This window comes from Phaethon lepturus, unplaced genomic scaffold (genome assembly GCF_000687285.1).
Source record: "Phaethon lepturus isolate BGI_N335 unplaced genomic scaffold, ASM68728v1 scaffold4033, whole genome shotgun sequence".
NCBI lineage: Eukaryota > Metazoa > Chordata > Aves > Phaethontiformes > Phaethontidae > Phaethon > Phaethon lepturus.
In genome coordinates this window covers 13,473-41,165 of record NW_010528212.1, presented here as the reverse complement: position 1 = coordinate 41,165, position 27,693 = coordinate 13,473, and the positions used below count along the sequence as shown (strand labels likewise).

The following is a 27,693-nucleotide window of genomic DNA, read 5'->3' as shown; positions in this document are numbered from 1 at the left end:
AAAAGAAGCAGAACCTGTAAGATAAACACGACTTTAGGACTATGTAATACAGCACTTCCATTCTTTACGGTCTTGGTATTTGTTTAGACTGTTACCTTTTTTTCACAAGCCTACAGTAAGAATAAGGCCAAAAGTCCCATTAACCCAAAGAGTATAAATGCTTCTGAGATTTCTATTTTCTTACCATACTCCATTGAAATCAAGCAGTTTGCCTAGCTCTGTTTTAGTAAAGTCAATGCAGTTCTTATTTAAAGATGCTTAGCTATCTTGGGGGTGGGTGGAGTAGAGCAGTTAACCAACTTTAATGCATGTCTGTTTTTTGTTTAGTGTGCAATTCTTTCTCCAGCTTTTAAAGTGAGAGAATTTTCTGTGACAGATGCTACACCTTTCCCAATATCTCTGTTATGGAACACAGAAGCAGAGGACACTGAAGGGTAGGTAGCTCAAACTACAGTTCAGTGAAGCTTTTGGCCTTCATGGTTCAAAAATAATGTTCTTGGTTGCATTTAAATTAGGGTCTTGGCATTCTGATGCAGAAGGCTCATAGGCCACGTACCACAGAGAGTTGACAGTGGAGATTGTGTAAAGGCATGCACTGAAATTCTAACCATAACTCCTCATATGTTAAACAATAAACATTAAAAATAATTGTGATTGAGCTACCAACCAGTATCTTCTCTTGTATTGCCCTTATCCAGTTGTCAAGTTTTGGAATACAAAATGAGCTAGAACAACTGCTGGATCCCGATCCCACTTTTCTTTCTAGCTTGTTTTACTCAAGGTGTTCCTAACACCTAATCTAGATTCTTGTTTTAGTGGGAACATTATGCACTATGTAAATATTGTGAGCTTACCTGGATGCTATTTGTCTGGCTGAAAGCAGAAGCAAGGATTTAACTCTTAGGATTTCGCAAGAGAAATTTCTTGCAATTGCAGTGTTTTAAGACTCTGAGCTCTCTGTTAACTGTGCCATGCCTATGGGAAACGCAGTTGCTCTCTAGAATGTAAAGAAGTCTGAGTTAAACTTTTAGGAAGTTTAGAGTTCTAGAGAGACCTGTTCATACCTTTCTCATATTCTTTGTAATTCAGCCTTTTTTTTTTTGTCTGTCTTCTGTGGAGATGCAGAACCTAATTGTTCTGTTACATGCCTCTGAGAGCAACCTGTGGGTTCACATTCTAGGTGAAGCTCTGATTTTCTCACATTTAGGTTATCAAATGAGATCCTTCCATAGTTAGGAGACAAAACTCAGTTGGAAATTGGAATCACACTGGCATAATAGCAGACAGACCTTGGAGGAAGAACATGAAATAAAGCTGGTTGTCTTTCTGTCATGTCAAGGAATGAATAATAATCCGGTGTCAGGGTTTTCAACTGAGCCACAGAAAGTAAATGAGTAAGGAAACAGACCTTGGAGGAAGAACATGAAATAAAGCTGGTTGTCTTTCTGTCATGTCAAGGAATGAATAATAATGCGGTGTCGGGTTTTCAACTGAGCCACAGAAAGTAAATCAGTAAGGAATTAACAGGGCTATAATTAGCCTTTTGACATTAACTGAGGAAGGGTGCAAATTATGATTTAAATTATGCTATTCCAAGCTCAGAATAATGTCTGTGCAGGAAACAAATTTTGGAGGTCTGCTGATAGTCTGTCACTGAATTGACACCTACAGCTAAATGTATTTGCTTCTAAGACTCAAAATTAGTGGAATAGGATAATTTCCCATTAGAGTAGACAACAGTAACTTTTTTCTTTACAGTACAGTAGTGAAGTATCTTTCTTGGAATTGTTCAAAAGGGTAAATGTGTCAAAGTGTGCCAAAGTTTCTCTGAAGACTTCTGACCCTAGATCAAAGCCTTTCAGCCCAAATAATCTGCTAAAAGTGATATTTTCTCTTAATTATAGAGTTCATGAGGTCTTCAGCAGAAATCATGCAGCACCTTTCTCCAAGGTTCTTACATTCTATAGGAAAGGTCCATTTGAGTTGGAAGCTTTTTATTCTGATCCTAATGGAGTCCCATATCCTGAGTCAAAAATTGGTAAGTAATTGTCTTGGAAATGGTTTTGTCTTAGGTTGTTTGGTTGTCAATCAGTTCTGTAACTGTGTTCTGTTACAGTATAGTTGTATGACATATATTTAGGCTTTGTGTCTGAAGGACTCAATTTTCCCATTCCATAGGTAACTGAATTTGGATTTTTTTATTTTTCCATTGTTTCAGCCCAATGAAGAGGTGAGGGAAAACTGCAGCTGAATGCCCAGGACTAGAATGGGGCTATCGCTGCAAAAAATAACTTTTTAAATCTTCTTTTCTGCTTATTGCTAAAGTAATCTAGGAATATTTGAAAAATATCTCATACATATAAAAAACTTAAATGCTTCCTGAGTAACTAGTTGCTGTTTTTTCTTGTACTTTCTGGGTTTGACATAATGCTGATTAAGTTTTAATAAAAGCAGCCTGAAATAGTGTCAGCTACAAGACTACAGTATTGATTTGAATTGTCTAGATTACACTTACAAGCAACTCCTTCATCCTTTTTGACAAATTACAACATTGACAGTGTTGACACTGATAAAGAGTTTACAATGTGGTTAGTTGGAAAAAGATTGTGATGGTAAAGACAGGTTGATTAAATAATTGCTTTTGAGCATGCAATTAAATGTTGCATGTTTGCATGTAAAATTAAGATAAAGCTACTTGTCAAGTAATTGAGTTTTCTAACAAAACCAAGCAACAGTTAGAAAGCTCAACTCTTTTTTTCAGAGTGGTAAAAGAAATGACCAGTCTTGGTTAAGTATTTGACAATACAGCTGTCCTGTTGGTTAACAATGCACTTAAAATGCAGTATTATCAGAATTGTAGTGCTAAAGATAAGCTTTATAAATATTCTTAAAATGGGTGGGAGAATATACAGGGCAAAACCTCTCCCATCTAATTTACCAATATTTCAGCTAATACCTAATGCACTACAAAGTTAGTAAAAACTATTATCCTAACAGGAAACATCAGTTATTTGCTCTACTTTGAAGCAAATTATGTGGCTGTTTCAGTGAAAGTCACAAAGTTCAAATACTGTATGTCTTAGAAACCAGTACCATATTTTGTAGTTACAGAAACTGCAGACTTCCTTTCATGTGAACTCTTACCATAAAGACTGATAGTGGGATTTGTGATGGTACAATTTATATGGTTTTAACAAAACGTTTAACTGCTGTTCCACAGACTGGTAAGAACAGAACTGAAAATCAGACTGATTTGAGCTCACTTGAACTCTTTGCTCAGAACAGAATTGTTAGTAGTCCTAATGGGTGAGTCAGTAGTTCTGATGGGACTACCAAAAGGGAGGACGGGTCACGACTCTACTATTGAGTTTACAAGAGAGGGAAGATTACATTCTTTAGCCTGTAAAGTAAGCAGGGTAAAAGCTTGTATGCTTGCGGTTTAGATCTATTGATGGAGGAATTGTGTGCATGTGCAAGCATGTGTTTATCTAGCCTGTGATGAAGTGAACTTGTACTTTGCAGCTGTACAAGCATCGTAATCTCTAGGTCACTATTTTGGTGATACACATAAAACTATGTAGTAGGCAGGAAAAATAGGTCTGCTTTTAATGTTAAGGAGATCTGATTCTTCATTTACTGTTAAACTAATTGTTTGTTTCTTAGTTTCACAATGCTTGTTTCAAGTATTACAGGAGTTACAAAACAATTGTGTTCTGCTCTAGAATAAAAGGTAATGGTGGACTTATATGGATGTTGGAAGCTGAAAAGAACACTTATAGAAATACTGTTTCTATGTTGAGCAATAACTTGTATTAAAAAGACATACCACTTGACATTGGCATTAGACTAAATATTTGTGTAATTTTCTTTCAGCCCACTATAGCATCACAGATAGCACAAGAAAAGGGGAGTGACCTTTCACTTTTTGTATTTTACTTTGTATTACTAATGGCAGGAGAACCTACCCTAGATGATGGAAGCATTCTCCCTTTCGGTTTGTAAGGTGAAGTTGTCTGAAAAGCAGCATACTTTTGGGGCTTTTTTGTCGTATTCGTTTCATTTTGGGAACCATGGGACTGCCACAGAGGCTTCGTCAAATATTTAGAAAATGTGTCCTCTATGAACAAGGGAGGTGTTTTCCTGGCTCTGTAATACTACCTATTTAATTTCACTGTGTGAGAATTGATGCTTTTGTTTTTAGGTAGGTATGTTATCCAGAATGTGGCAGCCCAGAAAGATGGAGAGAAGTCTAAAGTCAAAGTGAAAGTCCGTGTTAATACTCATGGCATTTTCAGTGTGTCGACTGCGTCTGTGGTAGAACCAGTTAAAAGTGAAGAGAGTGAAGATGTTGGTATTGAGACTGAAGTGGAATCTCAGGACCAGAGGCCTACTGAAAACTCGAGTGATGTAAGTTGAACTTTCTTGTGTGTGAATGTCATTACTGATGAAAGTGTGTTCTGCTGTTACATACTCTGGAAGAAAAATACCTTCTAAGGAAGCAAAATGAGGTTAATTGAGATGTGCATAGATGTCAGGAAACAGAATGTCTTTAAGAACAGGATAAAATTTGTGCTATCTTGAAGGTATGTGGATTTCAAAATCAATTATTGAGCAAAGTGCCAAATAGCAGCAGGTGGATAGATTGAGGGTGGAGTTGCTTACAGCTGCCATAGTTATCAGACTGTTCCAAATAGGAAGACTTGGTTTGGCTTATTAGTCATCCATGTTCTCTGTGTTAAAAGGTTTTGTGTGTAATCCTTCATATTACTGAAGATGTTTGAAACTTTTTGTGAAAGGGAAAGCTGGATTGTTTTCTACAGCATTGAAGGGGAGCGGAAGGCTGGGGAATAATGCAGCATTGTTATGGTGTACTTGATGTTTTAATAGTTTTCTGAGGGGGGAAACCTTAAAAGCTATGACTCAATAAATTAAAAGCCACTTTTTGTGAGAGAAGGTGGTAGCATGTGCGCACACACACAAGAGTATTATGCTGCAAGCCTTGCACCTAGTCTGTATCTCCGTTAGTTAAAGCGTGTGTGTTTCTGCGTGTGCACAGAATGCTTTGTAGGGCACTCTGTACAATATGTGCGTCAGAAGTTAAGTGCCCTATAACTTTTATTAAATACAAGTGCACATGCCTTCTACATCCTTTGTGCCTGGGCTTTCATTTCAGAAAAATATCCAGCAAGAGAACAGTGAGGCTGGAACACAGTCCCAGGTACAAACTGATGGTCAGCAAACGTCACAGTCACCCCTTTCATCAGAACCTCCCTCTGAAGAAAACAAAATCCCAGATGTCAAGAAAGTGAGTGACCCTTTAACTCTGTTGAAAATGTTATGCTCTATAGTGGTGGCTTTTAAAATGGTAGCTTATTCGAGGAAAAAGTAAGGAACTCGGTGCTTGGAACCTTCTTCATTTTTATACCTTTATATCTCTTGTGAAAAATAATGTATATGTCTTGTGATAATTTTTGTACAGAGTTTGCAAAAGAAATACTGCAAGAAGTTTCTCTCTACCACTTCCCTGTCATTATGAAGTGTTATACAGCTAATTTATTTGGGTTGCAGACATTTCAATTTGTTTAACAGCTGTTAGAGGCCAAGTTTATTAGGTCTGCTGAGAAAAGTTTAGATCAGGAATTCATAAACCTAAAAGGAAATAATCTATGTGAAAAACATAATGCCTGCATGATACTGCTGGTAGTTTGCTCTTTCATCTGTATAAGATGAAATAAGTTTTGGGTTAAAATCTTGCCACTGTCAGTATCTCTAGTGAAGTGCTGAGCTACAGATGGGCACTTCTGGAAAACCTGAGAATACACCACATCTGAGAAATGTCCTTCCTGTAGCTCAGTACTTGCTGTCCATGAAATAGACTGTAAGGAGACTAGGATAGAAGGAAAGTCCCTCACGTGTATTTTGAAGATACTGAAAGAACACAGAAAATCTCTGCATGTTCTTCCTCTGAATGTTTGTTTCATCATAGTGCTACTTCACCAGAAGGAAGTCAGGAAAATTATCGTATTTTTCTTCTCTCCAACTCAGACAAATGAGAAGAAAGGTGATCAGCCCCCAGAAGCTAAAAAACCCAAGATAAAAGTGAAGAATGTGGAACTACCTATTGAAGCTAACTTGGTTTGGCAGTTAGGAAAAGATCTCCTCAATATGTATATTGAAACGGAGGTGAGTTAGTGTGGTTTAGACTGCTTTCTTGATTGCAGTTATTAACCATTCATTTGCTTTTTAAGGCAACATCTGATCTTTTACTGTAACCCTGAAGTATGGACTCAAATAATTTACAGTGAGCTAATATACAGTCCACCTTTAACACATGACTGACAAATGTTAATCAGAAAGATTGAAGTGTTGTTTATAGCAAGTGTCAGAGCACTGATGCATGGAATGACATCACAGATTGGTTCAAGCTGTTGTAATCTAGAGAAGTGCAACCCATTTCTTCAGGTGAGTCCATTGCCTGGAAATGACAATTCCAACAGTTACGTGAGCCAAGGCCTCTGGGAGATTACTGTGTTTTACAGGAGCTGTGCTTTGAGAATGCTGTTTGAACATAGGTATTTTTAATTAAAATATTTTCTGTGGTTATGCAGGGAAAGATGATTATGCAAGATAAACTGGAGAAAGAAAGAAATGATGCCAAGAACGCAGTGGAGGAATATGTGTATGAGTTCAGGGACAAGTTGTCTGGGCCATATGAAAAGTTTGTTTGTGAAAAGGTAGGTTATGGTATCAGAAACTTATCTGAAAATACTGTTACCAAATATCTGTTTTGCATTCCTTAGTCAAGCTTTCTCATAGCCACCCTGGAAACAGCTGAAAACCATATAACTCACTTGAATGATGGCTGGGACTGATCCAGGCTTAGTGAGTAGTACATATACCTGAAAATAAATTTTGTCACAAATGGAGTAAAATTTTGTTTCCAAATAAAAATGGTGACTGGGCGGGAAGCTGTGCTGCATAACCAAAAACTTGAATTAAAATTGCACACCTAACATTGGCCTAATCAAGGACAAAAGGCTATAAATGCTACTGATGTTGTAGATGTGTGTGTTTCTCAGTTCAGAAGCTGCTGTAATTTAAGTGACTTAATTAGGCAAAAGCTGCAGTAGAAATGTAGTTTTTACATAGGAGGCTAAGAATTAATGTGAATATTTACCAGTGTCCTGTTACCGCAAGACAAACACAGTCAATTGGTGCATATTTTGATGTTTGACCTGTTGAATTATATTGACACATAGGATCTGCAGGGATTCTCTGCACTCCTAACAGAGACAGAAGGCTGGCTGTATGAAGATGGTGAGGATGAAGCTAAGCAGGTGTATGTAGACAAATTAGAGGATTTAAAGGTAGGTCTGTTAGTATGCCCAAAATGCAAAATTTCCAAAATACTAAACAAAACAATGTTAATGAATGTTAATGAATCACATAATGCATAGGAATTTCTTTTTCCAGAAATTGGGTACTCCAATAGAAATGCGTTATCAAGAAGCAGAAGAACGACCAAAGCTGTTAGAAGAATTGGGACACAGGCTCCAGTATTATGCTGCAATAGCTGGGGAGTTCAGGAATAAAGTAAGTGGCCTCAAAGTGCCTTTCTTTTTACCATACAGTGTTTCACTGAAGCTCACCAGCTGGCAGAGGCTTCTAATTCACTCTCAGATGAGCTGCAATGTACTATTATATAGGTCACAAATTTAACACCACAAATGTTTCCCAGTACTCAAAAAATCTTGCACTGTGTATCATATCTTCAGTTGCTTGATACTTCTGTATGTTTTCAGGCCAAAAAAGACATTCTTATAAAGAGTGAGGTTTAGACTGGTGTGAGTCTTGACCTTTCAAAAGCTAACCTGACTTTTTTAGAAGTGTGCTCTTCCAGTTCCTTGGGGAACAAGAATTGTGCCATGGTGAGCAGCATTAGTGTAAAAGCTACTGGGGATAAACTAGAACATCCAGCTTTATTATATATATAGGTGTTTGGAGGTTTTTTGCCATTGGTATTTGAAGATTACCTTCTTGATAAGCATTCCTTTCTTTAAAAATTTACTCCTTGGGTTTCAGCTTAATGCGTTTTAATAGGGCAGCTCACAACAGTCAAGCTAATTCAGTTTGAGATAGACTTGCATCAGAAACAATTGTCCTCACAGCTGAATTGTCAAAATTGTCATTATTAAGTGAAGTCATTCAGTAGTATTACAGTCTTAAAATAAATAACATCACTGAAAATAGTACATTTAAGACTTGAATCCACATTTAGGATTCTTAACTAAAATCATAAGTTGTGTTGCTGAGTTGGTCCTTCTCCTGATATCAGTTAATTGTGTAACTGTGGCATTGTAGGGAATGCTCCTACAGATGAACAACTCTGATCCTTTCCCTTTCTGTGTACATTGGAATCGCACTGTCTAAACTAACTTGGGCCCATGTAAGATTCCCCAAGAGGGAGGGGATGGTTGTTTATCAGCCCCATTAAGTGTGTTAAATTTTATTGTGTGACCTGTTTCTGAAGCCTCTAAGAACTAGGCTTCTTGTTTGATTATTGGGCAAAGGAAGCTTTATTTTGATATCTGTATTTCTTATTGCCTCTTGCTGTAATAGATCTGGCTTGTTGCCAACTTCTGTTTGTTTTGAAAATCGGTAAGGATTGTAAGTTGTAAATAATTGGGGTAGTCTTGTTGGCATACCTTTGACAGTATACTTGACATTATTAACTAATACAAAACGTTTGTATTTGGGCAGGATGAGAAATATATCCACATCGATGAAATGGAAATGATGAAAGTAGAGAAGTGTGTTGGTGAAGTGGCAGAGTGGATGAATAATGCTGTGAGTGCACAGGCTAAGAAGAGCTTAGATCAGGATCCAGCTGTGCATTCAAGTGAAATTAAGGCAAAGCTACAGGTAAGTACCATAAGAAACTAATTTTAGAGGCTGGTGCTAAAGCTAAACTGATACCTGTCCCCCTTTCTCACCGCTAATTTCATCTTACTGCTCCAGTGTTCTTAAAAGGTAGTTAGAAAGTATGGACAGAGAAGATTGAGAGAAGCAGAGGAACTGTACCATACTGTATACAATTCTGTGGAGATTATTGACATTTTGTCTTTCAGTCATCTTAAACTCAGGTTGTTTTTCAGTGTTACTGGTAGGTACAAAATAGTCTTTAAAAAAACCCTGTATGAAATCCAAAATATTAATTTGAAGAACTTTGCCCACAGCACTTCAGAAAGTAGACCAGTTAATTTATTTCAGAGTACAATAAGTACTTGTCAACTTGGACTTGGGAAACAGATGCCGAAGCAAGTTTCAGTCTTTTGGGCACAGGACTCTTCACACTAGCTTTGTGAAGCTGGTGGGGCCTTAATGTGTATTCTGACCACAGCTTTTCCCTTTCTTTTAGGAGTTAAACAGTGTCTGTGAGCCTGTTGTGACACAACCAAAACCAAAAGTTGACTCTCCTAATGAAGAAAACCCATTAAATGACCAGAGTGATTATAAAACTGAAGATATGGGCGAAGATGACAAAAATTCTGAAATGCCTCAACAAAACGGCGAATGTCATCCGAGTGATCAAAACACCATTAGCATGGACTTGGACTAAACCACTGCACTTGCAGCAAGTTATTTCATCCCATGACAGAAGATATTTTTGCTGTCGTATGTGATGGAGGGGGTGGGAATGCATTGTTTTGGGAACTATTTATATTTTTTTTTTCTCAAGACTTGTCTGGGATATGTTGTGTTATGAGAGGAAGAATAGTAATAGTGTTGGTCATGACTATCCTAAAAGGAAAATTGCCTTGGTAACTTCCAGATTCCTGTGGAATTGTGAGTTCATACTAAGCTTCTGTGCAGTATTTAACCATTTGCATCACTAAAGATGAAAAGAAGCCCTTGCTCTGAAATATACTGCTCCTTCAAAAGGTTGTAATCGAAACCTTCGTAGGCATTTGTAGATGCCAAGGTAGTTTTCTTTCGTCTGGACATCTAATTGGGTATGTCAATAAAAAGCCAGTGTCTGTCCCGTTCATAAGGACTTTCCAGAAGAAATCCTCCTGTTCTAAGGTTTTTGATTATTACAGTCTGAAGCACTTATCAGGTAATAAGATGGTGAAATGTGTTAGTAGCATGCAGAAACGCCTATGTTTCATCTCTTGCTAAACAATACATTTTTCATGTGGGGTACATAAAATGAAGGAAATGCTAATTCTCTTAGTGTTATTGTGAAGCTTTTTAATGAGCTTTAAAATAAAGTTCATTTTACTGGTATCTCCTGACTTGTTGGGTTTAGTTGTTTTCTGTACTTCTGGTACATTGAAGTGTGTTACCCTTTTCACAGTTTGTGATAGGCCATTACTCTGTGTTCCTGTGCACAAGAGTCACAAAAAGCTTAAAACTCACATGCTTAGCATGGAAGAGTTGTGCAGTGAGTTGAAAGTAACTCAGCTGCTTAACTGGTTGTGTCGTCTTTTCTTTGCCTCAAGGGTTGTATGTACCTGAAAGAACCTGGAAACTTCCCAGATGTTAAGGCATAGGACAAAATCTGTAACACACAACCCTATAGCTTAGAGACAATCTGCAGTTCAGAATAAGATGTTAAAATCTGATTAAATACCTAGGCCAGATTTTTCTGCCTTTTGTTACAGCCTATCCATTCTTCTGAGCAAGTGGCTCTGGTTAGACCTTGGTAAAGGGTTGAAAAATTAAACCCTTTTGAAAAATTAAGTAAACCTCTGTAGTCTATTAAGGAAGCTTATTTTTAGGTACTTGGAGCAGGAGAGGATGCTGAAAGAGATTGTATCTTCTGCTGTAGACATCAAACTACACTAGGGAATTGGGCACCTGAAGTAGTGAGGGAAGGATTTCTCTTGGAAGCATATTCCAGAGGAGGATTATCTCTACTGATGCACTGGAGCACAGACAGGATTTATAAGCATGTGACACCAGATGCTGGAAGACCAGTGTCACTAAATACAAAGTTTCTTTTTAAAAAAAAGTCAATGTGGCTCCAATAGTATTTTGTCTGCAACAACAAAACCAGAAAGAGAAGAAGAGAAACTAGTCCCACCGGAGCTACTGAAGAGGGAGTACACGAGAGGGCTGGTGCTTTCTAGGGCCAACTAATCCTACTTGTGCCTAATGTTTTTCTAGTTGGTGCTTTTAGGAGCACCCTAAGTCTTCTCACAGCCAGGGGCAGGAGCAACACTACAGTGTGCAGCTTCCCACAGTAGTACCAAATTTTCTGCATTGACTAAGTAACTGGATTATGAAAAAGCAAATCTCCCTGTTACTGGCTGCTTTGAGCTGCCTGTTCATTCTTTACCACTGCTGATCCATCAGACAATTGTGTACAGCAGGCAACACTGCGAATGCTGTAATTGTTCCCCATACTTTTCCTAGAGCTAAACAATAGGAAGTTGGATCAGACTTCAAAACCAAGTTTGAAGTGTGGAAGAGTACTTTCCTGTTGGTACTGGTAGAGTGGTAACGTCAAGGGTTAAGTTTTTGTAACAGATTACTGCTTGCATAGATTACTGCTGAAATAGAAATTAAGCTTCTAAAACTGAAAAAGATGGGAACATGTATTGCAAAATCAGTAGGATGCCATAGCAGGAAGCTTAGCATGAACAGAGGAAAACTTTCATGGAGACATTTAAAGTAGAATTCTGTCAGAACATCTAGTCCTGGATCTACAAAAAGAAGCTTTGCAGTCCCTGGAGTGGTGGATTGTCATGTGTTCAGTTACCCCTATAGAAGGTACTGCTCTAATTTTCCTCTAATGAAGATTCATAAAAGAAGCCTGTACTGAGAACAGACAAATCTGGGTGGTTTGGGGTTTTTTGGGGTGGTTTTGTGGGGTTTTTTTTCAGATTTCTGGAACATTAACTATTTCATAGCAACTGATGTTGTGGTAACTGATGGATCCCTTATAAGTGGATTATTTAAATTCTTACAGTGCTTGTGCTTTAACCTGAGGGGAAAAAATGAAAGCAGAAATTAGTGATTCAACTTTTCTTCCTCTCCCCTCCCTCCAATTTAATGAATTTCTTGCTTTTTAATTTACCTCTTACCAGACACATGTGAATATCATGTGTTTTTCCACTTTGATCTCAGCATCAGTGGTAGGGAGGTGAGGATGTTCAAGATGGCAGTTTCCTTCATGCTGCAACATACCAGAACACTCTGCAGTGCAAGGCATAGATTGCTGACGAGTTTAATCTTATCAGTCTTATCCTAAGTGACTTTAACTGTGTTACTGACTAAATAGCACACAGAAGTTTGAATTTTTTTTTTCTTCCAAGAGAAGAGAACTTGCTTACTCTAAAAGAAGCTTTCTGAAATTCTTTTGATGGAGTATTTAGGATAGCGTGTGTTAAGTTGTTACATGTACTTACAATGTACTTCTCAAAGTTCCTAATTTTACCTAAGTCTACAACTGTTTTGCTGTAGTGGCTTTATGAATAGGGAGAATTTACATCACTATTCAATGTATTTTTATTTTTGAGGTATGGTTTTCTCAAGCTGTGTTCCAAGACTCTTTGGACTCCACTGCTTTCAAAGATCCTAGAAAAGTGTCTAATAAATACACGTATTTCTTATCCAGAAATCTCTGTGAAGTATACAAGGAGGTCAAATTCCCACTAGAAATGTTTAAGGATGTGAGTGGAAAAAACTCAAAAAGCACTTACTCAGACTGCCTTATTGGGTCATTATTAACCTTAGTTACCTATATAAATATTCCTTAATAACTGCCATTATCTTCCCAACATAACAGCCTTGTGGATTAACTCTTTCTTTAAAATAGTTTATGAGCTCACAACACACATGAAATTGCCTGAAATTCAACCTTTCTGTAATTATGAATCCTAAACAATTCAAACTTATGTAAAATACATGAGACTCACCAGAACTGTTGTATTTTACTTTGCCATTATGTTTTTTCAAAAGGTTTAGTGGAACTAAAAATTGTGAAATGATGCACAGTCTGAGAAATTATTTTTCTAAAAAACAGATTTTTAAGTATTTTAAGCCACCAAGAGCTTAGAACCACAAAAGGATAAGGGCAAAAATAATGAGAGGTAAATCTTGTGTAACCTCTCAAAGGCTTCATCTAGAGTGTTTTGGTGGACTAACAGTGCATAGACTTGACTACGATTAAAGTTCAAATTACGCATTTTGACATTTGCTCAGGTATCTTGCCTCTCAGTGAAATGTTCCTTTTATTATCTATTTCTTCTCCCATTTTTGTGATAGGTTTTACTTTCTTCATAGATGTACGTGATGAAAATTATAGAGCCAAAATAAGATAATCTCTCTGGAATACCAAATACACTTGCTGCATATATAATGACGTTTTCATTTATTAGTTAGCAGTCTAATACATCTCATGCTGAATTTAATCTTTTTGTTCCTTAGCTTGTTGTAGGAAAGGCAAAGACATGCTGTAAGTGCACCGTCTTGCACTTGGTCTCTAGTCCTTCTGGCTGAAGGAAGTAAATTTAAAATATCGTTGTTCCTCCTTGGAAAGTAGGATGCATATGGGTGGGGGAAAAAAAAAGCCCAAAGGTATTCCATGTGAAATGAACTAACCCCATCCTGTCACTCAACTGTAGCCCCCAGTGATTTAAAACATAGATGCAGACTAAAGCAGAAGATGGTGGATGAAAAGCTGGACATGAGCCGGCAATGTGCGCTCGCAGCCCAGAAGGCCAACCGTCTCCTGGGCTACATCCAAAGCAGCGTGGCCAGCAGGTCCAGGGAGGTGATTCTGCCCCTCTAGCCCACTGTGGTGAGACCCCACCTGGAGTCCTGCGTCCAGCTCTGGAGCCCTCAGCACAGGAAAGACATGGACCTGTGGGAGCGGGTCCAGAGAAGGGCCACAAAAATGATCCGAGGGATGGAACACCTCTCCTGTGAGGACAGGCTGAGCCTGGAGAAGAGAAGGCTCTGCGGAGACCTTATTGCAGCCTTCCAGTAGTTAAAGGGGGCTTATAAGAAAGATGGGGACAGACTTTTTAGCAAGGCCTGTTGCCATAGGGCAATGGTTTTTAGCTAAAAGAGGGTAAATTTAGACTAGATGGAAAGAAGAAATTTTTGACAATGGGGATGGTGAACCACTGGCACAGGTTGCCCAGAGAGATGGTAGATGCCCTGTCCCTGGCACCATTCCAGGTCACGTTGGTCAGGGCTCTGAGCAACCTGCTCTAGTTGCAGATGTCCCTGCTCATTGCAGGGGGGTTGGACTAGATGACCTTTAAAGGTCTCTTCTGACCCAAATTATTCTATGATTCTATGCAAGACAGAAAAGTACAGGTCTAAACACTAAATGAGTCCATGAATCCATGCAGTAGTGGCTCATCTACCCATGACTCCAGCAGTAGTGTGGTTGGGAAAGGCTGCGTTGGCTTCCTGTAGGTATTCATTTCCCATGCATCTGCTGTGTGCCACTTGTGTGCTTAGCCTGTTAGTGTTCTCCACTACCCACGTGTTCTCCAGCCAGACTCCACAGCCGAACTGTGCCCTCCATAGATGAGGACAGCAGGACTCCATCTTCATCAGCTCTGATCTATCAAAGCAGAGGCAGAACAGCACATAGGTGCACAGGCTTCTACCAGGAAACCTGTGACAGCAGCATTAGTTTACACTGCCTGTTGTTAACCTCCACTGTCAGCAATGGCAGGTAGCTTTAAAGATTGACTTTGGTATATGGATGCTTATCCCTCTCAGGATCCTCCTCCAGAGACTGAGGAAGAGAGATACCCTCCAAAAAGATTTAGAAAGGGAGTTGAGGGATTGGACTGCTGAGGGACTGGGGGCACCAGCCTTCTCTGACCGAGGAGCTCTGATGGCACGTACGGTACCTGTGCCCAGTGCTAATGCTGCGACCCAGTCACTTGTTTCAAGGAACCGAGGCTCAAGGGAGGATCGGACACATTGAAATGATGCTGAAGTGGAAATGGCACCACGAATGGCACTTCACGTGATTTGAGGAGTGATCGCCGCCCGCGACCTTTGGACCAAGCAGAGGGCAGAGCTGAGGTTTCCAGTGCTGCCAGGGGGATGGTAATTAAGTGACTTAATCACATTGCCCTTGAAAAGCAGCTGGCTATAGGCTTGTGTACTTTGTGGATATTTCCACAGCCCAAACAGAGCTATGTAAGGCTGTACTTGCAGCACAACTGTGTGCTCGCCAATGGTACATCTCTAATGCAAAATAGAGAATAAATCTGTAATATCCCATATGATTTGCAGTAATACACAGATATAGGTCAATAAAGAAGAATGTGTCATGGAATGACATTGCAAAGAGGCCATGCTTTGTGCAGGGCTCAAACACAAAGCCTAACAAGTGAGAACTGAGCGCATGCCTCAGTAACGCTGTTTGAATGCAACAAAATGTTAAAACAGCTTTCACGCAGAGCGTGAAACAGAGCCATGTGGGTAAATAGCTCCCACTAAACTGCAAAGATGTGAGTGTCACAGGGTGCTGTGCCAAAGTCCTTGCTGAGATTTTGCAGTCCTTACCCCCTACTGAATTCAAAGTAGGTTTGTCAGCATATAGCCAATGGGCCATTAAATTGTTTTACTTGAAATGCTACGCAGGGGCAAACTTAGCCGTGCTGAAAACAAGCCACTGCAATACCAAGGACAGATTTATGAGAATGTCCAAGAGGAGAAAAGAGATTAACATGAGGGAGGGGAGGATTTTGATTTGTTTGCTTTGTTTTTTGTTTTTTTTAATATAGCCACAAATCATAGGCATGACTTTGCTCATTTAAATCCTCAGTTTCTCTTACCGTGTTTGCTCAGATGCACACACATACTTGCCACTCCTGAAACAGTTTATCTAGGTAGGAGCAATCCATATCAGGAATGTTGTGGTGGCTCCTGCTCTGGATTCCCAAGGGCATAATCCTTGGTGCTGTCGGTGCGCGCACACCCATCGCCATCGCCCACGCGGAGACCCGGCTCGTGGGGAGCGACAGCCATTGCGCCCCAGACCGAGACGGGCATCTGGGCCGGTTGTGTGATTAACCAGTAATTTACGGTCCATGATAAGACAGCACCCAGGGGCTGAAATCAGAGTTAGAAGCAGCGATCCCAAACCTTCCTCCACTGATCATCTTTTGTCTACAAGGTATTTATTACTAGCGCTCTGTAACAGGCTGGCTTTCTCATTTTTGTTATTCGCCTCAAGTATTTTCTGGCTATTTGTCTTCTGAGCAAATTATTACTTTCATTCAAAATTTTAACATAAAGAAAGGGAGGGATCAAGAAAATATCCACATTTAATGAAAAAAACCCCAACTCCAAAACAGTTAAAAAAGATTAGAGCAACTCCTCCTATCAGGGAAAATCAGAGCTTTCCCACAGGATGGATCACCATGTCCTGCCGGGGCCAGAGGTCCTGTAGATTTTACCCCACAGAGGAGGCACGTTGTGCAATCACCGATTCAAGGGATTTGTTTTAAGATGCTGAAAATCAGTAATCTGCGTATACATGCTCATGGATTAAAAGCAGAGGGAGAGGGAAGATTAGTTATGCAAACTGAGAAACAACTATTTCATGGTTTTCCAAAGACACATAAAAGCACAGTCATTTATTTCATGGTTTTCCAAAGACACATAAAAGCATTTTAAAAAAAAAAACAGCAATATTGTACAGATCATTTAAAAAAACACCCCATACGGCACAGAGCTGTGACATGTACTGGGATGTACACCACATCCCAGTGTTAACTCCTGTCTTGAAGCCCATTGGAAATGAGAGTTGCTGCTCCAGATCCCATCCCAGCCATGCAAGCCTGTAGAAATACTGCTTAGTACGGCTGGTGGCTGCAGCTTGGAAAGCAAAAGGAAGAAAAAGGAAGAGTGGTCAAGCATTGGAACAGGCTGCCCAGGGAAGTGGTGGAGTCAACATTGCTGGAAGTGTTCGAAAGATGTGTAGATTTGGCATTTCAGGACATGGTTTAGTGGGCATGGTAGTGTTGACGGTTGAACTTGATGATCTTAAAGGTATTTTCCAACCTTAATGACTCTGTGATTCTGTGAAAAACATTTGTACAGTCACTGTAAGTCTGCTTAAATGTAGAAGAATTTAAGAATTCCTTGAATTACTTAAATTACTTAAATTACAGAATACAGAATTACTTTTCTGTAACAAATGATGCTACATGAATAAAATGCATCATGTTGACAGAGCAAGATGCCCCCCTGTTGCTGTGTTGAAATTATAGTAACAAACCTTTGCCTTTTTCTGAAGCAGTCGTAGTACATGGATATGCATTTATCAGAGCTGCTCCTTCCCAGCCTCACAAGGCTGCTATTGATATCAGGTATCACCACTGACCGCTTTCAGTAGAGTTGGTCAAAGAAAGATAGAAATATTTTACACTGGAAAACTTGAGTCTACTGAAATGTAAAGCAGTCTGCTTTCTCTTTGGGGAGAAACCTTAGTAAAGTCCAGCAAGACTTTAAAAGAGACTGCTTTAGCATTTTCAGAACAAAAGCAGTTTGTTCTTCTCTGGAAGCAGAGAAAAGCCATGAAAGAAATAGTGATCACCCTCCCCTTTCATTCATCAGGTTCTTCAGCTTGGTCAGACCATACATATAAGCCTGACCCTGCTGCAAGCTTGGTGGCACCTGATTTCCACCTCCCATCTCAGTTCACAACCATGCCGTTTTAGCTGCCTCGTCCTCCCCAAGTTCAGATTATTTCTGTCGCTGACTTCTCCTCCTAGACCTTGTGAAAACTAGTGACTGAGGACTATGTGATGCTAAGATTAAATTAACAGGTTAACACAAAAATCTCATTCGCCCGAATTAAATCAAGGCCAACTATTTATCTCTGTTGCGCTCTGATGAGTTACCGTATGCCATAACTTACTGCACTCATTGAATAATGTATTTGAAATACAGACTTGAGATGGAACCTTACTGTGTCATCCTGCCAAAAGACTGAGGTTTCTGAGCACAATGGAGCTCATCTGCTGAGTCCGGGACCAAAGAGATCAACAAGGGAGCGGCTGGTTTGGCCACTGCCAGAAGAGGTTTGTCCTCCTTGGCCCCCAACACGTGCTCCCTGCCTGGAGGACAGGAAGGTCAGCGCTAGGCAGGCTAAGTGGTCCTACTGCCAAAAGGAGCTGGCCAGAAAATGGGAAATCCATGTCACAGAAGGTAAAGAAGCTTCTGACTTTTTCCCCCTGGTTTTGGACAAAATTAACTACTTGCTTTTTTAACGAGAAAGCAAGCAAGAGGAGGGTCTCAGAATAGCCAACAGCTGATTACAAGCTGCTTCTTTTCCATCCAGTCCTAATCCCAACATTGCTCATTTTGTTGAAGCCAATATGTTTAGTTTCAACAAATGACCATTTTATGATCAAAATCTCTTTTGTGGGAAAATGCCTGCTGGTGCCTCCCTGGAGCTCCGAAGGGAATCCTGGACCATGTAAGGGAAGAGCAGGCCCTTCAGGTCAGCAGATGTAACAAACGTGCTTCCTCTCTGCATTTTAAATCCAACCTTGGCCATTGCCACCATGATTTGACTACGCAACAAAAGGCAGCTGGATGCTTCTCCGATCTGGATGGAGCCCGTCTCTTTTCAGTAGTGCCCCGTGACAGGACGAAGGGCAACGGGTGTAAACTGCAGCACAGGAAGTTCCACCTCAACATGAGGAAAAACTTCTTTACTGTGAGGGTGACGGAGCACTGGAACAGGCTGCCCAGAGAGGTTGTGGAGTCTTCTTCTCTGGAGACCTTCAAAACCCGACCAGACATGTTCCTGTGCAACCTGCCCTGGGTGATCCTGCCTTGGCAGGGGGGTTGGACCAGATGATCTTCAGATGTCCCTTCCAGCCCCTACCGTTCTGTGATTCTGTGATTCTGTGATCACTGGCAAATGCAGCTTTACACAGATTTCCCCCCGCCGCCCCCCACCAATGAATGGTCCAAGACTGTGTTCAGAGGACAATAAAACTTGTGGCACTTCTGCAAAGATGTACAGGCATACCCAGTTCAAATATTCAAACATCGGCAAATTTACCTGCTGGTCTCCAAAATTTGGATTTTTCCTCTCTGGAATTACTATTTCTCTTTGAAACTATGGAACCTTTCATCAATGTATTTGGTCCCATGCTTAGTGCAATAGGCTCTGACTTGTGTGCAATGGTGCATCACAAATAGCGCCAGTGTGTTGTCTATGGTCTAGCAGAGCAATGGCACAGATAACTTATTTTTTTAGAGCACCATCTGACTTGCACACACTCTGCGGGTGTGCAGATCCAGCCATGGACAACCTGAGCCTGCTTGGTCAGGCTGGGCAGCTCCTTCTGCTTGCACTGCAGCTCTGCTCAGGTTTATTTTTGTTCTTTTCTTTCCAGAAGCTGTCATACACGTTTCGTTCGGAGGCATATGAATCTGACTAATCCCTCAGGAATGTCTCAGGGGAGGAACTTCCCACATAAAAGCATGATTACTTTCAGCATAAACTCCCACCTAATGCATATGGCCCTGGGACAAGGCTCACGCAATGTCAGGGAAGACCTTACTTGCTCCTGTTCACCTCCGCATAGGTGCAGTCACAGATCTCATCACACTTTCCTTCTGCAGGAAATTAAAAAGCCCAATCCACTCTCATTTATGTCCTTTAAATGTTACAGAATCACAGAATCATTAAGGTTGGAAAACCATGTCCCAAAGTGCCACATCTACACGTTCTTTGAACCCCTCCAGTGATGGTGACTCCACCACCTCCCTGGGCAGCCTGTTCCAATGCTTGACCACTCTTTCAGTAAAGGCATTATTCCTAGCATCCAATCTAAGCCTCCCCTGGTGCAACTTGAGGCCATTTCCTCTCGTCCTATCACTAGTTACTTGGGAGAAGAGACCAACACCCTCGTCACCACAACCCCCTTTCAGGTAGTTGTAGAGAGCGATAAGGTCTCCCCTCAGCCTCCTCTTCTCCAGACTGAACAACCCCAGTTCCCTCAGCCGCTCCTCGTAAGACTTGTGCTCCAGGTCCCCACCAGCTTCGTTGCCCTTCTCAAGTCTCCAGTCTTCCAGAAATTTGCAAACCGCTTACCCCGCTTCAGAGCATGCAGGCAGCGCCTGTTGTTGTAACTCCCCGTCTTCAGGCACCCCCCCGCCTCCTGTAGCCAGCCTGGCACAGGACTCAAACGCAGCGCTTTGCTGCAAGCACCAACAGTAACGCCTACAGAGACGTAACCAATGTAAAAAGAAACGTAGCTCCTTCCACAGCTCTCGAAAGTCAGACAGGTGACTGCTGCCTTTCCATGAGCGCTGGTGAACTCAAATAACTGCTTTCCCCTTTCAAAATCCCACACTTCAGCTGTTTTTAAAGGAAAACAAAAAAGGCAAAGGAAGTTGGACTCTGAAAAGTAGCTCAAACTTTCCCCTTAAATTCCTACCCCTCGAGAGGATGAGTTTGGGTGGGCATTAGTACTTTTAATGCCTTTGAACAAACTTGAATCTGGGTGTCTAAAGGCTGCATCTAAGCAGCCCCTGCTGGGTGGGCACACAGCTGCCCAGGTCCAGGCTGCAGCACGCTGCACACTGGTGGGAGTCACAGGAGAGGACAACCACCACCTCGTTTGCAGGACCTGCCCTGTGATTGTGCTCGCAGCACATCCCGCCCTCTTCAAATGAGGGGTGCAGACAATAATGTTGCCAGCCATGTTTTAACCCAATATCCAGTGATTCCCTACAGTCCCTCCTGCAGAAGCTGTTGCCGTTTGTGTGGAAGATGCTCAGATGCTTCAGAGGAGGTCTGGAAGCCAAGTGGTCTCAGGGCAAGGGACTGAGGCCACCCTGTGGGGACATGAGAGCCCGGTGAGCAGCGTGCCAAAACCTGGTGCTGGTCTACCTTACTGGCTGTCCTCCCCAGTTAATCTAGTGGAAACTGCTGGGGCATTATTGCCTCTTGAGTCATTCACGCGAGGGAAAACCCACCGCAGGCTCTGGACCCACGCAGGGTGATGGGAGCGGGAGTGGCATAAATAACAAAGTCACGTTCCTGGGGGCAGCTGCTGAGCAGACGACCGGGATGTGCAGCTACATACCATATAGAGAGTGGGGTGTTAAACATGCACAGCCCGTGCCCCCCGCGCTCCCAAGGGAGGGAGGGACCACTGGCCACGCTGTGCAAGGCCCAGGGAAGGCAAGAATCTGTGGAGCTGCTCTGCATCAATTTTAGATAGAGAAGAGCAAGTGTATCCCCAGTAACATAAAGGGGTTGTGTGCCGGGTACGTCACGGCAATCAGAGAGCTTGCCCCTGGTTGTCTCTGAGCAAGCTGAAAACCAGCTCTGGTCCTCAGCATCCCAAATCCACAGGGAAAAGAGAAGGAAGAAAAGCTCACCCTGCCTGGGGAGGGTGGTGGGACGTTGAGCAAAAAATGCTCTGCTTCTTCAGAGTGTTTCACTGAAAGGACCCGAGGTAAAACTATAGAGGTAGCTTCAACTCTGGCATTTCCCAGTTCCTGAGTATTTGACTTCAGATCTGTAAATGTTCTTCCAATTCTGGCAAAGGGTATGTGTTTATTTTGCACAGATTATGTACAAGTTGCACATCCAGAAGTTAGACAACTTCAGCAAATTTACATAGAAAGAATCAGAATATTATAGTAATCTATATACTATAGAGTATTATATCAGTAGACTCTACAGTCCCCAAAAATGTTATCTGTGAACACAGAAAATATTTCAGCATCTTCTTCAGGTATTTGGAGATAAAGATCGATGCTGTAGGGCTTCTGAGCTTGCCTGTGCATCAGCTGAAATTTGGGTAAGAACAGCTCAACATCAAGCAGTTTCCATCTGTGAGTTTCTTATTAAGCCAAGTCAAATGTAATGTGCCCAAATCCATTAACACTATTTTTTTTGGACAGCAAAGTTGTGCAAGTTTTCTGAGGAAGGTTTAGCCAGCAATAGCAACCCTTCACTGAAAGGAAGGCAGAGGTACTGCAAGGGTTTGCCTGGAGAAAACAGCTTTTCCTGATAGTCCCACGTCCAAAGAAGGGCAATGAAGCTGGTGAGGGGTCTGGGGCACAAGTCTTATGAAGAGCGGCTGAGGGAACTGGGGAACTGGGGTTGTTCAGTCTGGAGAAGAGGGGGCTGAGGGGAGACCTCATCGCTCTCTACAACTACCTAAAAGGGGGTTGTGGTAAGGTGGGTGTTGGTCTCTTCTCCCAAGTGAGTAGTGATACGATGAGAGGAAATGGCTTCAAGTTGCACCAGGGGAGGTTTAGATTGGAGATTAGGAAAATTTTCCTTTACTGAGAGGGTGGTCAAGCATTGGCACAGGCTGCTCAGGGAGGTGGTTGAGTCACCATCACTGGAAGTGTTCAAAAAACATGTGGACGTGGCGTTTCAGGATATGGTTTAGTGGGCATGGTGGTGTTGGGCTGGTGGTTGGACTTAATGATCTTAAAGGTCTTTTCCAACCTTAATGATACTGTGATAGTATTGCTCTATGGCTTCCCTGCGACCTGTCCTTGCCTGCTGCCATCTCCCCTGCAGACTCTAAGTCAGCTGGGCTCCTGGCATTCCCTCTCTGAGCAGTACCCAGCAGGTTCATAAACAGGTTTACAAGAGCCTTGGTAGTGTACAGTGACGTGGCTGGACCCTGCACAGAGCCAGAAGTCCTGTTCATCTCGGGGGGGGGGTTGGCAGAAACTGCTGTGGGATTGGGAGCTTAGGGATGAAGAGCAGCTCTGGCCAAGCTCCCATTGTAAACAGTTTGTGTTTCTGCAAAGCATTTATTTTAAAAAACGATTTTTCTCTGGGGTTTGTGTGAGCAGAGGCATTGCAGCATTAAGAGCAATGAGCTGTAGCGCTGCGCTCCGGGGTGTCTGGCCGTACCCAAAGCAATGCAGCGGAGCCGTGGTCCTGAGCTCACGGTCGGCAAAGACTCCAGCCACTCGCCCTCGGCACCCAGCTCTGCGCCGGCACCCCACGGCGAGGGCTCCCACCCCGGGGGGATCCCCAGCCAGGCCACCCGTCCCCTCCGCCTGTCACAAGCGGGTCGTACTTCGTGTTGGATGCAAACACTTTTACTCCCTTGTGGGGTCCGAACACCATCTGGTCCCCCGTGGCTCTCCTTGGCGGGGAGCTCCCATGGCCAGCTGCCCTCTCCTTCCCCCCGGCCCTTCCCCTGCCCCTTTCTCTCCTTCACCTTCAGCTCAGCGTGAGCAGCACCGACGGTGCACCCTGGAGCAACGTGGCGAGCACAGCCGGGCAGCTGGGGGGCCAAGTCCCCGCAGGACCAGCCGCCTTTCATGAATTCAGCATTATGGTCCTGAGTCGCTACATGTTCCTCTTTTTCAATTATAGAAGTAGTTAACTCCTGTCCTTTTTATCATCTCAGTATATTCCCCCTCCCATACCTGTAAGATTTCCTAATCCTCGGTGACAGTTACTGAGTTTCCCATTAACAGACACGGAGCCCTTTTGCTAATAGGTGAACACAGCCCCAGCCCCCTGCCTGTTTTTTCACCTTTCCTTGAACTTCTTCCAGTTTGTTAGCAACCCTTTTCCGAAGGAGCAAGGCGGACTGACTGCTGACTGCACGTCTCCGCATGTGCTGCTCGTCCCGTCGCACAGGCAGAGACGCCTTGTGCCAGCACTCGAGCTGGCTCTGGGCAAGGGGGAGCAAGCGAAAACATCGGAGGGACCAAGTGACAGCTTGTAAGAAAAGTCAGAAATTAAGAGAAAAGCAAACAATTCTGTCATCTTGCTCCAAAACCAAAATTGTTTTCCTAATACAGGGAAGGGGAGGGAGAAAAGCCCAGGACAGCTAGAAACCAGCACAACGGATGGAGTTCCGGTTCTCCCTTCCCCTTCGACAGTCCATCTACCCTTCCATCGAGCCTGGAAGTTGCACAGAGGTAGATGTGGTACGGCTGCGACCTGCTGCTACCCAGAGGATCCCAGAAAACGCTCCCATAGTTTGAGAGCAGAATAATTATCAATTCCTAATTTTATAAACTTGAATTAAGCACATTGTCCACTTACGATCTACCCAGGAAAAATGAACTTTGTGAGACTGAAAAGCATTGTGTGTTTATAGTCAGATCACAAAGGAAGAACGTAGTCGTGGTTGTGCCAGTGTCAGCTCGTTTAGGTAACTTCATGTCTGCCTGCTGTCTGGTGCAAGGAAACCATAGACAGCGCGGTATCAGCCTTGTCTGCAGTTACCACGTTTAGGCTGAACAAAAAATAACCTTCTTGACATTTACTGGGTCTGCAGTGTAGATGGACCGTTAACCTTGTGCACATTCTTCATACTACATTGATAATATTTGACTCGCTCGCAGCGTTGCTGTTAAGTAATGACCGTACTTTGCGTTGAGGTCACTGGAGGGAAGGTGCTGTTCTCGCATATTACTACGAGAAGTGATTTAGGGTAACAATACAGCACCATTTTTCCTTTTAAGTGTCTGGGGACAGAATGACATAGGGGCCCGAATTGGGAAGGGAAAGACTGAATTCCAGAGGTTTCAGGTTTTCGATGCTCCTCATGAAAACGATGATTTTTAAGAAGCGTTGCTCATGCAGGTAGGCAGCAAAGAGGATCTCTAAGTAATTGAAACAAAAGGACAGTAGCCTTATCATAACTGTTGTTCTGCATGACAGTAAAGGATAGCTTAAGGGAAAAAATATAAGAAATATTGCACCAGCAGTTAATTTGCACTATTCCCAACAATTCAACTAAGCCTAGAGAAAACAAATATATGGGTTTAAAGATGGTTGCTATAGAAACCAGAAGAGATTTTATAGTCGCTTATGAGAGTAAAGGAGGTGCTGATTGATAAGACAATCACATTCAAATAGTCACTATGGAAACCCAAGGTGACCTGGAGGAGACGTGACTCCTCTCGCTCTGCTCCTGTGGGCAGATGAAGACAGCCTGGGTGGGGGAAGGTCTGGGCTGGGTGATAAAACACGCTGTAGCAAGGCAGCACAGCGCTCGCCGTGATGCTAGAGATGCTCAGCATTTCACACATCAAAGCTGTGTGAGTGCTGATCTCTGTATCGGCGAAATACATTTATTTACTTACCCTTGAAAGAGGGTTTTTTCTCTCACTGAAATCAATAGGAGCTCTGCAATTGACTTTTTTGGGAGCACAGTAGTATTTGAGAGACCTTCCTATGCCTTCAATCCATCAAAGCAAGGAAGCACATTGGCATGTCTCCCATGGAGCTCGGTGTTTGGCAGCTGCCTGTGCTTTGCTGAAATGGGGCCGTGGAGTTGCTGAGCACCTCTCACCTTCACGAACAAGACCTGTGCTTGCACCCTGTTCCCATAAATAGGACCAAATGTGAACTGAATACACGAGTCTTCTTCTTGTGGACTGGTTATTTAAGGACCAAACAAAGTTAGTCAGCCTGCACATGACATAAACCAAAAATTAAGTAGCTTGATAATACCTCAGTAAGCACTTAGTGTTTGTTTTTGATATCCGTTCTTTAAGTCATTGATAGAAAGTTAGATTAAAGGGCAGGTGCTCAGCACTCTTGGACAGAGCTGAAAACTAAAAAGTTATTCCATATGTCTACTTTTATCTTATTATCTTGATTAATGCAAAGTGTTAATGCCTTGGATATCAGCTCCAGGTATTTGAAATAACTGATTGCCCACTGAGGGTTCAGACTGGCCCAGAACCCCCGGGGTCAGGCCCTCCCTGGTTCCTCTGCCCAAACCTAGACACGCTCATCTCCTATATAATTTAGAAAATCTTTTATTCACACTACCCACATACAATCAAATCATACAGATATTAATCATCAGAGATTTTTTTATTTTGCATTATTTCCAGTGAGAAATAATGAAGGAAACAACTAGTTGGCAGTCGCAGGAGAACACTGATATTGCTGAGATTTCACCAAGTTTCCCATGTAAACATGCAGATAGGAGGAAACAATGTCATTTGGAGAAAACCTGAGGATGCAGGTCCGGACTGCAGGAGTACAGTACCGAGCAGCACAGCTTCCTTGCGACTCCCACTCCCCTGGGTTACTTGCCGAAGCTGGTAAGAGTGGCCAGGAAATTAGCCCAACTGCAAGGAGGCTGCATTTTCTAACCAGCCTCCATGGGTTGCCCCCTCATGTAGAAAATTGCCCCCTCATGTAGAAAACGTAGTCCTTCTTGTACAACAGGTAACCCATCAAAAATAAACCCAAGAAAAGAACCCAAAAAGGGAATACTGCTGCTGCTTCCATCATCAAAGGAAAGTTTTAAACCTCAGGCTACTTCTAGAAATGCAGGTATCACCGACGTTGTGGTCAGGCTGGAAGCAAGGAGAGCTGATTGGACACCTATTATCTTGAAAGAAATTCCAACTGCTATTAAAGATAAGAAAAATTGTTACCTATTACTAATGCTGTTGACTTATGGCTGGAGGTAGAAATCACTGCTTTAATGGAGTCATAATTCAGCTGCAAAGAATGAGAGAAAGAGAATAATATTGAATAAAAGATGTGCTCACAGGAAGGTACATTCTGCCAGGTGAGTTTCTATTCTGTTTTCATGTCTGTAGAAAGGAAATACATAAGTAAATAAAATAAGAACAAATTCAGCTCTTTGCCTGGGAGTGAACAGTGTAAATGTGTAGCTGAGCCTTTTGTCCTCAGCACACTGCTGCTCACACTCTCCATCACCAAATGACAGAGCAGCTCTGATGTTATTTTTATTTTTTTAAATCCATGTAACCCAGGCTCTGTGCAACTTCCAGCAGATATAAGTCACACGGGGAAAGAGAACAATTTTAGTTGTTCTTGGAAAATATTCAAGGTGTAAAGGTCTCCCAAAGCACATGTGGGAACCCGACAGCTTTCTCCCCTTGGCAGTGAGGATGGGTAGCACTTCTTTACCAGTGGTGGGAATGGATTGGGAAGACGCTTTTCTGAGAGCTAATCACCCTTTTCCTCTGGACTGAAGCAGTCTCAGAGCATCCTTACTGGAAGCACATGCTACTCAGTATTCTCTGCAAGTCATCCCGACCCGAACAGGCTCCCCTGGGCCTCAGCAACCCCATACCAGAGGCATAAGCTGTCTCTCACAGACTGCTTCTGCAAGCTTCACTTTGAAACCTGTTTTAAACAAAAAAAGCCAAATGGTTATGATGGCAACAAAGCAGCATTTTGAGAAAGCAGTCCATAAAAACCACAAAACTTGTAGGGGCTTGAAATCCTAAAGCTCTCAACACTGTGGGATGTGTTTTGCTTCAGCATCCAATCCTCCAGTTCTCTGAAAAGTGACAAGTAGCTGTGAGCCTTATAGCGGTTCCCTAATACCATAAATAAACTAGCGGATAGTTTCTCCGAGAAGCCTGTAAAGGCAGTAAGCACCATCTGCTGGCTTCAGTATGAAAAAGGAAACCAGGAATTTTTCACCTGGCTGCACCTCTCTTCGGCTGTTCTACCTCCTGTTTTAGGGCAAACTCAAAGACACTGGTGCAACAACATCAAAATGAAGCAACCAGGATGGGTATTCGAAACCAGAGCTAGACTGCCTGGGTAACATCAGTTATCCTGCAGACAGCCCAAGGTAATATAGGACAAAAAGAAGAAAGTTAAATCCAGTGAAAATTCACAATAATTTTGTTGGCATTCAAACCAAGCATCATTAAAGCCCTTCATTTATCCCCTGGTTTTGCATT

General features: G+C 42.2%; 1 protein-coding gene across 2 annotated transcripts in view; it reads left to right on the top strand.

Moving 5' to 3' along the window:
• The window catches only part of HSPH1 (heat shock 105kDa/110kDa protein 1), a 20,986-nt gene extending 10,699 nt beyond the window's left edge, over nt 1-10,287 (top strand). Inside the window, exons 8-17 of one of the 2 annotated variants that reach the window (XM_010283590.1) lie at nt 328-434; nt 1,905-2,038; nt 4,202-4,407; nt 5,174-5,305; nt 6,046-6,183; nt 6,609-6,734; nt 7,260-7,367; nt 7,474-7,593; nt 8,761-8,922; nt 9,419-10,287. In XM_010283590.1, the coding sequence (XP_010281892.1) occupies nt 328-434; nt 1,905-2,038; nt 4,202-4,407; nt 5,174-5,305; nt 6,046-6,183; nt 6,609-6,734; nt 7,260-7,367; nt 7,474-7,593; nt 8,761-8,922; nt 9,419-9,619 (1,434 nt within the window). In that variant the 3' untranslated portion in view covers nt 9,620-10,287. The remainder of the gene's footprint in view (nt 1-327; nt 435-1,904; nt 2,039-4,201; nt 4,408-5,173; nt 5,306-6,045; nt 6,184-6,608; nt 6,735-7,259; nt 7,368-7,473; nt 7,594-8,760; nt 8,923-9,418) is intronic. The other variant, XM_010283591.1, reaches the window with a different exon arrangement.
• The last annotated feature ends 17,406 nt before the right edge of the window (nt 10,288-27,693 follow it).